General features: G+C 46.7%; 2 protein-coding genes across 2 annotated transcripts; one reads left to right on the top strand and one right to left on the bottom strand.

Annotated features, from left to right (window-relative positions):
- The first annotated feature begins 217 nt into the window (after positions 1 to 217).
- Positions 218 to 4000, top strand: LOC113891651. The gene is made up of 2 exons (XM_027539974.1): positions 218 to 839; positions 927 to 4000. Exons 1-2 carry the CDS (start codon positions 449 to 451, stop codon positions 944 to 946), a joined length of 411 nt encoding a protein of 136 aa, XP_027395775.1. The 5' UTR covers positions 218 to 448; the 3' UTR covers positions 947 to 4000.
- On the bottom strand, positions 3578 to 5571 carry TWIST1 (twist family bHLH transcription factor 1). Its single transcript, XM_027539973.1, has 2 exons — positions 4783 to 5571; positions 3578 to 4255 (listed from the first exon to the last, which is right to left on the bottom strand). Exon 1 carries the CDS (start codon positions 5428 to 5430, stop codon positions 4825 to 4827), a length of 606 nt encoding a protein of 201 aa, XP_027395774.1. The 5' UTR covers positions 5431 to 5571; the 3' UTR covers positions 3578 to 4255; positions 4783 to 4824.
- Between the last annotated feature and the right edge of the window lie 4244 nt (positions 5572 to 9815).

The following is a 9815-nucleotide window of genomic DNA, read 5'->3' as shown; positions in this document are numbered from 1 at the left end:
ATGGTTACTGTGACTCTGATACGAGAAGCTGGATATTTATTATGACCCGTCCCATCCTTTCCCAAAGGCTTATCTCCGCGGCCCTCATAAAGGAGAATAGAAAAGGAGAACTTTCCTGCCAGTGAGTTTAACCTGCCCCACCTTCCAGTGACCTGCCACATGCTCCTTCTTACTTTATAGACATCTGGGAATTCCATACATGCCTTAAACTCCAATTACACACCTTCTTCAAAGGACACGTGCTTTGATTTGCTAAGAAAATATTAGGAGGGCTCACGTTCTGGGGCCTTGGGACAAAAGCAAATGGAAAATGTATCCCATGGCCTGTTTACTGGGTCCATCTTTTGCTGTTCAGTAAGCAAGGATTATTAATAATCCCGTTTGCGTTTTCGAGGGCTTCGGTTGCTAGGTGTCTGCGAATCAGTGGGGTGATTGGCTTTCAGAAATTATGAGGAAACCTATTTCTCTTTCCGCTTTGCCGGTACACTTTCCTTCCACTTTTGCCGGTGCTGGGGGCGGGGCACGCTTTACGGCAAACCAGGAGAAAAATCTGGAAAAGTGGCCCCCGGGGAACCCCTCTCCCGACCCCTGTTTGTGGCTGATGCGGGCCTGTCTCTGGAAATACGAAGTTGGGCCTTTGCCTGAATCTCTTGCTGCTGCTCCCCTTGCTACCGCTGACACTTGGAGCCGCCTCCTCCGCGCGCAGCGGCCCGACGCGGGGCCAGGGGCTGTCCACGCGGTCCCCGGAGGCGTCGGACACTGTCACCCTCCCCACGTTGCGGCCCGCCCGCCACCCACGCCGGGGAGTCCGGGCCCGCCCCCGCCCGCGCTAGCCGCAGGTGAGACTCCCGCTCCCCACGGAGTTCTGTTTGGGTTTCCGTGGCGTTTGTTCCCCGCAGGTTTGTTTGTTTTTCTTCAAATTACAGATGCAGGGAAAACCGCCTGACATCATGAGAGTGGGACAAACGCTCACTTTGAAGGATTCCTGGGCAGGACTTCAAGTGAAATCATATGCCTGAGAAGAACTTGATACCGGTCTAGAGAAAATAACCAGTTCTGAGTTTGCCAAACCGTGGAATGTGCAAAATGCTCGACTTTTTTGCAAGAGGCCAAATGTCCCTTAAAAAGCTCCATTATGAATATGAGCCTGAGGACCGAAGGAGCAAGAAGCTTGTGTCCTTGCTGAGTGTGGGGGAAAAGTACACAGGTTGTGAGAGTTTCTGCTCTTTAACATTTATTAAAATGTTCCACTTTGGGGAGGGTACCTGCAACTGTGCATGAATTATCATTTGTGCATGTGTTTGTTAGCAAGTGTGTGTAATGTGTGTGTAATAAAGAGGGGAAATGTGTGTAAGGGGAACACAAATGTACTGCTTTCTTATGATTGAACCCTATCAATCTAACGAAATTAAAACCATGATTAAAAGATCATGTGCACAGCAGAGGAAACGTTCTTAGTCAGTTATTTAGAATTCATCCAAGGCAATCTAATACAATACTTTCCCTTGACTGAATACATTCTGGCTAAAGGGTAAAGACTCCTGGGTCCAGATACCACATTAAATTCTCACTTCTGAAACAGGTAATTCATCCTAAATGCCCTTTAAATAAGAATAGGTAATATAAATGAAATGAGATGAAAATAGGAAACATGGATAGAAACACAGGTGCTTCATTTCTGTTCTGAAGCAGAATTGGCATTGTGGTGTGTAAGGGGTGGGGAAAGTTGGGTATACAGAAATAGTCTGGCAAGCTGAAAACTGGATTCTTAATAGTTAATATTTTCCACTGTGAATCCTTCTCACTCAAAGCAAAACTATTCACCACATTTCTTTCATTCATCTGAAAATTTCAAGAAAAATATTAGCTTCAGTTTAGTATTTAGTATTACTCAACATAAATGTGACATTTGCTTTTCTCCCAAGTCGAGAACTCTCTCTCTCACACACACACACAAGAAAAAAAGAAAAAAGGCAAATGGAAGGCTACCTTTTTTGAAACTTTCAGTTTCTACATCATCAGAGATAAGATCGGAATTACCTTCTCGGTGGATGGTCAGCTCCATTCTGATGTACGTCAAGAAATCTGAAATATCAAATAGTCAGACCAAGCTAGTAACAAGATTCCTCCATGAACAATTTAGAAAATGGAGGTGGTTCGATGACACAAAAGAGAAAATCACCTTCTAGATGCCCTCCCTCATTTTCTAGGGCATCCTCTGTTCTACACACACATACACACACACATACACTCCACAAATAATCAGTTTCTGCCCTGTTATTTTGTAAAGAACTATAAAAATCTAAAAAAGCATTTCCTGAAGCTTTCACTAATCTTTTGGTGTAAGTAAATTCTACAGGCTCCTTATTGCAAAACATGGTCTAAAATACTTACAATAATAAATTTACAATATTGTTATGTCAGCATTCTATGATGATGTGTGAAAAAGAGGGGAAACCTTCAGGTAATATAATAACCTCAACCAGAGCTGAGCAAACACTGTTTCGAGTCATACATTTATTTGCCATAGTCATTATTTGAATTAGGCAGCAAAATTCTTTTCCAGTTTGAATACATCCCTAATTATACTTGAAGGCAATAAGCCGGATATAACTTAAGAACTTAGTGATACAAACTCACTATTTCTAATGGTATTCATTATAAAAGCTAGTATTTTTCTGGCCCAGAAATAACTAGAATGAAATAAAAAGTCAAGTACCATTTGTCCATGTTAACTCTTTTACTTAACTGATTCAGATTTTGTATACATGTAAGTAACCGGGGAAAAATTCTGTGGATAAATTTTACAAAATATATTTGCTAGTGAACTGACTAGAAAATGAACAGTTATAGCATTTAAAATTGTAACTGTTCCAATAATTAATGAAGATACTGAAAAGTCAGGTTCTTTAATTGTTTTCTGTGTAGCTGTATGGAGCAGCTTATAAGGAGCTTGCTTTCCAAATGGATATCAATATGGGAAAATATTAACTTTGACTTTTTGTTTTAGCAAACGACATTAAATGTCATTCTTTTTTGTGAGAGGAAGTTAAGCAAATTATAAGTGGAATTCTCTTTTATGTGGAATTAAACTTTATTTTCTATACATTTGTAGTCATTTACATGTGTATATACACATCTATAGATAGGTAATTTTGATAACCCTTTATGTATACTTTCACTGAAATAAACCTATTACTTAAAAATCCTCATAAAGTGTGAAGAGTATGACAAAAACACACAGTAACAAGAGAAAATAGTGCTGACTTATACTGCTTATTTACTTAACTGTTTTACAACTGCATTCTCAAAATATAAGCAAGAGAGGTGAATAACTATTAAGTTTTTGCTGTCTCGGGACCTGATAAGAGATGAAGGAGAGATGCTAAGTTCACTGAACACCAAATGGCAATAATGATAAAGCTGTCTTTCTACATAACATGCCCCTACCTGTCAATAACTAAGTTTTTTTCACTGCTTTGTTTATATTAATGCCCTCTCACCCTCCTGGGTGTCTCCAGAGTTAAACAAGCAGGTATTTACTGCCAACTTAATCCTTTAAAAATATAGACCAAACTTTAAGGTTCTTACAATTTTCAATCATATTTATTTATTGCAGAAAAATAATGTACAAAGATATTTACAAAACAATCATAAAAATATGAATGCATTTAGACACCGGATCTATTTGCATTTTACCATGGGTCATCAATAAATAAATAGAATGTTGTTTTTTGTTATTTTAAGTTTTTTTTTCCCTCAGAGGAAGAATGAAAAAAGGAATTAACTGACTGTGATTTTGTGAGTCAGTTTGATCCCAATATTTTTATTTCTAAAGGTGTTCTTAAAATCCCTCTGACCGTTACCATTTTAAAATGGAGAAAGTCCATAATGATGCCTTTCCTTTCAGTGGCTGATTGGCACGACCTCTTGAGAATGCATGCATGAAAAAATAAAAATAAAAACATTCTTCGTCAAAAAAACAAAAACACAAAAAAGAGGAACACAAACAACTGTTCAAACTTCTATCAGAATGTAGAGGTGTGAGGATGGTGCCGCTGCCCGTCTGGGAATCACTGTCCACGGGCCTGTCTCGCTTTCTCTTTTAAAAGTGCGCCCCACGCCCTGTTTCTTTGAATTTGGGTTCTGCTCTTCTAATTTCCAAGAAAATGTTTGGCATATATATTTATTTTTAGTTATCCAGCTCCAGAGTCTCTAGACTGTCCATTTTCTCCTTCTCTGGAAACAATGACATCTGCAAAAACCCAGAGGGGGAAAGTTGGTTATTGTTTAGGTCTCTGTGGCTGTTTTGTAAAACTAGTGAGCACTGTTCTTATCACCACCACGGAGAAATTGCGCTGAACAACCTGGAAGGATTTCAGCCCAAGGGCAAGAGGAAGTGGGTGGGCGGAAAGAAGGAGGAGGTGGAATTTGGAAACATTTGTTTTAAGGAGAACGAAAACTTAAAGGCAAAAGAAAGAGAGGCGCTGGCAAGGCTGTCCTTACCCGTGACCCTCGAATCTTTTTCAGTCTTCCCTCCTGTCACGCACACTCACGCACACGCACACCCCTCACCAGGGCGCATCCTCCTCTCCCTAGCGGGGACTGAGCTCCCTTCCAGGAACGCGCGGGGGGATGAGGTGGCGGTGCCAGGTTGGGTGTGAAAGCGGAGAGGGGAGTGGGAGACGGGGAGGAAGGCCAGGTGGACCGGGAGCCGCACCCCAGCCTTCAATCTGTCTGCCACCTGAGCGGCAAAGGGGCGCAGAGGCGCCGGGTCCTTACCTAGGTCTCCGGCCCTGCCGAGGGGGTGGGGAGCTCCGCCTGCTAGTGAGACGCGGACATGGACCAGGCCCCCTCCATCCTCCAGACCGAGAAGGCGTAGCTGAGCCGCTCGTGGGCCACATAGCTGCAGCTTGCCATCTTGGAGTCCAGCTCGTCGCTCTGTAGGACCTGGTAGAGGAAGTCGATGTACCTGGCCGCCAACTTGAGGGTCTGGATCTTGCTCAGCTTGTCAGAGGGCAGCGTGGGGATGATCTTCCGTAGGGCGGCGAACGCCTCGTTCAGTGACTGCGTGCGCTGGCGCTCCCGCACATTGGCCATGACCCGCTGCGTCTGCAGCTCCTCGTAGGACTGCGGACTCCCGCCGCCGCTGCTGCTGCCGCCGCCGCCCGCGCCGCCGCCGCCGCCGCAGCCCGCAGACTTCTTGCCACGCTTGCCTTGGGCCGGGCTGCCAGGCTCCTCGCCGCCTCCGACGCCCCCGCCCGCGGCCCCGCCGGGCCCCGCGCCGCCCCCCGCGCTGCGCCGGCTGCTGCGCCGCTTGCGCCCCCCGCGCTTGCCGCTCGGGGGCTGCTGCCGGTCCGGCTCCTCCTCGCTGTTGCTCAGGCTGTCGTCGGCCGGCGAGACTGGCGAGCTGGACACGTCCTGCATCATCTCTTGGGCGGCGACGTGCGGCCTCGCGGGCCCGGGGCAGAAGGGCGGCCCGGGGAAGAGGAGGAGAGCGGGGCGCCTCAGCCCGCCAGCTTCCCCCGCGCGCGGCGCCGGCCCGGGCGGTGCGGCCCGCGGAGGAGGGAGCGGGAGGAGGGACAGGGAGGATCTCCGCGGGGAGGGCGCGCGGGGGAGGCGGGGAGGGAGGCGGGAGGGGGAGGGGACGGTGTGGATGGCCCCGAGGTCCAAAAAGAAGGCGCCCAACGGCCGCACGCACACCCCGCTCGGCCTCCTGGAAACGATGCCGGTGTCGGCGAGCCCGCGAGGTGTCTGGGAGCTGGGCGCAAGCTGCAGACTTGGAGGCTCTTATACCTCCCGTGCAAGCGGAAAGTTTGGGGGCAGCAGTGTCATTGGCCTGACGTGGGGAGGAGGGACTTTTCGAAGTTTTATAGGAAAGTTTCCGCTTTCCAGCCCCCCTTTCTCCGTCCCCACCCCCCTTCCTCGGGGTCTAACAATTCGTTCTCCCAAACCATTCAAAAACGACCTGGCCCAGGCGGCCGGCCCCTCTGCCCGCCTCCTTGCTGCCCTCCCCCTTTCTTCCCCGCCGCCCTCCGCCCGCGGGCGCGGGGCGATTTCCTTCCGCGCCGGAGCGCGCGGGCCGCACCCCCGCACCCGAGCGCAGCCCGGGGAAGCGACCGGAGGGGACCGTACCCTCCGCCTTGTCGGTCCCTCCTGGAGCGGCTGTGACAGCAGCGGCGACACCGGCTTCTACACAGTGGGTGGAAGTCTCAGCTCGCCCCAGTACCCTTTAGGTCCGTGGCGCGGTTTGGGATTGCTGGGGCTGGGGTACTGGCAAGAATACCTGCGACGGCGGAGCCCACCCGATGGTCAGGTAGACGAGGCCGTGGAGTCCCAAGGGCCAAACCGCCGTGGCTGGTCCTAAGGTCGTGGGCGTTTCTGAAGACGTGGCCGCGCCAGGGACTGTAGATCTGCTCCTCGGCCTGTTCTCTCATCCTTCCTCGAGAAGCAGCTGGGCCTTTCTTTTCCCTCCACAGTGACCCAATCTGACGTTTCCCAACACCCGAAGGACTACACCTCCGAAGGTGCTAGAAAAATGCTGAAGTTCATTCCCCCGAAGAAGGCAGTCGTGTTCTTGGAGAAGGCAGCAGGGCAGCGCAGTGTCTTCGCCGCGGCCCTGATTGCCTGTGCTGCTAGCCCAAGGTGGAGTGCCTGTGGCCACTTCAGCCTCATCCCCTTCCCAGATAAGGCCCTTCGTTATGACTGTAAATGTCGGCTCTGAGAGAGTGAGATGGGGACTCAACATTGCCTGGACACGCGAGGCTGAGGGCTGCGAGGGCCCCCTTCCCCACCCTCACTCTCCACTCCTAGGAGATTCAGTAAGCAATTCTGTTTCGCGTGCCACAAACGCGCCGCAATTATTTGGACACTTTTACATTTTAAGCGTTTCTATTTAATAAGTCACAATGAAGAGGCCCAGAAGAAGGTGTTAATGTAGATTCTGGCAAGTCGGAAGCAACAAAAGTTGGTGAGCTGGAAAGGAAAGGATGCTGCTGTGAAAGAGAAGCCCATTTTTGCAATGCTAGGCTTTTTTTTTTTTTTAACGAGTCGGGAGAGAATAACTGTTCTATGTTCATTCTTTAAGTTGCAAAGCAAACCAGAAGTCAAAAGCAGTAGTTGGTTTTCGGGGCACATTTGGGGGTGCAGAAGTTCCGTGCCCTGTGTTCTGGTACCCTGCGCAGGCCGAGGTCTGCTGGACTCTAAGCAGCGAATTAACTCAGAAGCTTCCTTTTCTGGGCCAGACGGAGGGTCTCGGCCCACAGTGTCCGGAGGAGCAGGCGAGATCCCAGGCGAGGCGCGGGCAGGCCACGTGGCTGTGGCCCGCTGAGGCTCGCGGCTGCAGTCAGGTCCCAGAAACCCTGGGGTCTGGAGGGCTGGGGGCCGGTTGAAGGGTTCAGCCAAACCCTAGAAAGGGAAGTGAGGACAAGAAGGATCCATTCCGCGGAGGGTGAAGGAGGCTAAACTTTCGTGGGAGGGGCGACCTGTAGGGCTCGTCTATCACTATTTTTTACAAATATTCATAGACAATGACCAAAGCGTGCCAACATGCCTGCTTCTCGGGTCGCTGACATATTTTAAAATGAATTCCTGTCTGAAAATCAGATTCTACTTGACCTCCACTTAATAGTTTACAGCCGAGTCTTCCTAAAACAAAGCACATTCAGATAAGTCACTCCTGTGAGTGCATCTTCTGCCTACAGGATATGATTTCTTGGAGCAGTTAGAGAATAGGCAGAAATTGTTTTCTTAACTTTTGATCTCTGAGTATTCCGCAGTTCTTATTTGAACGTTACCTGTGTCTGTGGGTGGTGGTTGTTGTTTTAAGATCAATCTCAAATGTTATTTTCTACCCCTTTCAGCTGAATACTCGAAAATAAAGAGATCAAATAATTGGACTCTTTCCTTTGTGGCTATGGGTAAGCAAGACAGGAAAGTGTGGGCAAGGTAAAGGAAGCCTTACCTGCCCAGGGGGAGTTGGCGGGGTGGGGTGGGTACTGGGATGAAAATAGGGGCAGAGAAGCCGAAGGAGAAACCAGGTCCACAACAGCGCAGCATTAGCTGGCCCGACTTGCAAAATCATCAATCTCTAAGACTAGTTCCGTTTAAAATGAGCCCAGCCCTTCTCTGGGCACTCAACTTCAGGAGATAAAGAGCTCCTAGCCACTGCCTACAGGGATCCCCAGGAGTGAGGCCATGCTATGGATGCCAGAATGCTTAAAATAGGGTTTAACATGAATGAACTAAACCAGAACTATCCCAGGCATGGAGTCTTCTTGACCGAGTCACATTGAATGACTTTAGTTCTGAGGGGGGGGGGGGGGGGGGACAACATTCTCTCCTACTCTTCAAAGGAATGAAAAATGAGGATAAAAGTTCTTGAGTGTTTAAAAGTTAGTTTTTAAACAGAAGGTTGTAGTTTGACTAATGAGTTACCTCTCAAAATGTCTGAGGCTTGATGCTCCTAACTTTGCAAACCAGAATCTTTCCTGGCCCATTGTCCCATCTGTATTCTACTTAACATTTATGTAACAAATTTCTTATCGACACTTGCTGGGGCAAGAATAAAGGCAAACTCTCTTTTTATGTCCTTAAGAGTTGAATATAATTCTGGATATTTTGTATATGTAACAATAATGATGACTTCCACAATATTTGGTTTACCATATGAAAACTTATGTGGTTCTAAAATCCCAATTTCAGGCTCTTTAAAAAGGGTCTTAGGAATTTCCCTTTGGGGCTGAACTCAGTCTGACTTAAAGATGTCAGTGGAAGACTACCTTCTTCGGGAATTCTGAATGCATTGGAATTAAATCATTTAATCTACTTCTAAAATAAATGCCCTAAAAAATTAACTGAAAACAAAAAAGTTTTTCTTTTGCAATTGGATAATTCAAAACGAGCTTTGTTTTCAAACTGCAAACTTGGCATGTTCACAGTCCTTCCTGAGGAATGTGTACTGTGTTAAAATGTGAAAAAAAGAATACTGTTAGAAGTAATAGAGTTACGAATCTCATACTCAGCATATGCAAAAAGTATGTATCTATATTCTTAAAGTTTGAATCTGCACTGGCATTCTCCTAGCAACATTTATAAATACTTTCAGAGAAGGAAAAGAAACATACATACACTATAACAGCAAGCTGGTACAGTTTGGAGTTGGGACTTGCACAAAAGGTGAGCACTTGAGTATGGTCCTACTCTTTCCCCTTAGGTTTTGGATGACCTACCACCTGTTTGTTGGCTTAAGAGTTCTGTGAAATAATTTCTCTGGATTGCATGAATGAAGCACAGAAACATTCACACAGAAGGGGGCGCAGATTGGAAAAGGCTGCATTTGAGTACATCTCAGATGGGAATGTACACGTTGTTAGATTTCATCTTGTTTTGAATACTTCACAGGGATTGGGATTGCCTACTTCACTATTTAAGTGAGAGAATTTTAAGTGGAATATAAGGGTCTGTGTCCGCACAAGTGACCTGAATAATTGTGTGAAAGCAAATTCTTTTTCAGTGACACTGGTAGTTTTCAGGATGTTTTACCTTCCCCCAAAGAGGTCATTCTCTTTCTCCTTTAACGATAGTTTAATTCATGAATTTAACTGATTCTACCTCTGTCTTTCTCGATCTTCTTTAAGAATAGGATAAAAATTATGAAATTTGAAGCTTCCAATTCAGAAATAAAATGGAAAAGTATAAAGCACAAGAAATTAATTGAGTTGCCAACAGCACCTCAAATGAGCAAATAAAATTTTCAATAAATATTAATCTTTAAAATATCTGACATTCTGCACTGAAAATTAGGATGAGATTAG

The sequence above is a fragment of the Bos indicus x Bos taurus genome, chromosome 4, assembly GCF_003369695.1.
Source record: "Bos indicus x Bos taurus breed Angus x Brahman F1 hybrid chromosome 4, Bos_hybrid_MaternalHap_v2.0, whole genome shotgun sequence".
NCBI classification, from domain to species: domain Eukaryota; kingdom Metazoa; phylum Chordata; class Mammalia; order Artiodactyla; family Bovidae; genus Bos; species Bos indicus x Bos taurus.
The sequence above is the reverse complement of the archived record's forward strand: the minus strand, read 5'-3'. Positions and strand labels throughout refer to the sequence as shown.

Coding starts and splice junctions, on each gene's coding strand:
- LOC113891651 (XM_027539974.1), top strand. CDS start 449: ATGAGGAAACCTATTTCTCTTTCCGCTTTGCCGGTACACTTTCCTTCC. Junction 840..926: donor CCCGCCCGCGCTAGCCGCAG/GTGAGACTCCCG, acceptor TTCAAATTACAG/ATGCAGGGAAAACCGCCTGA.
- TWIST1 (XM_027539973.1), bottom strand. CDS start 5,430: ATGATGCAGGACGTGTCCAGCTCGCCAGTCTCGCCGGCCGACGACAGC.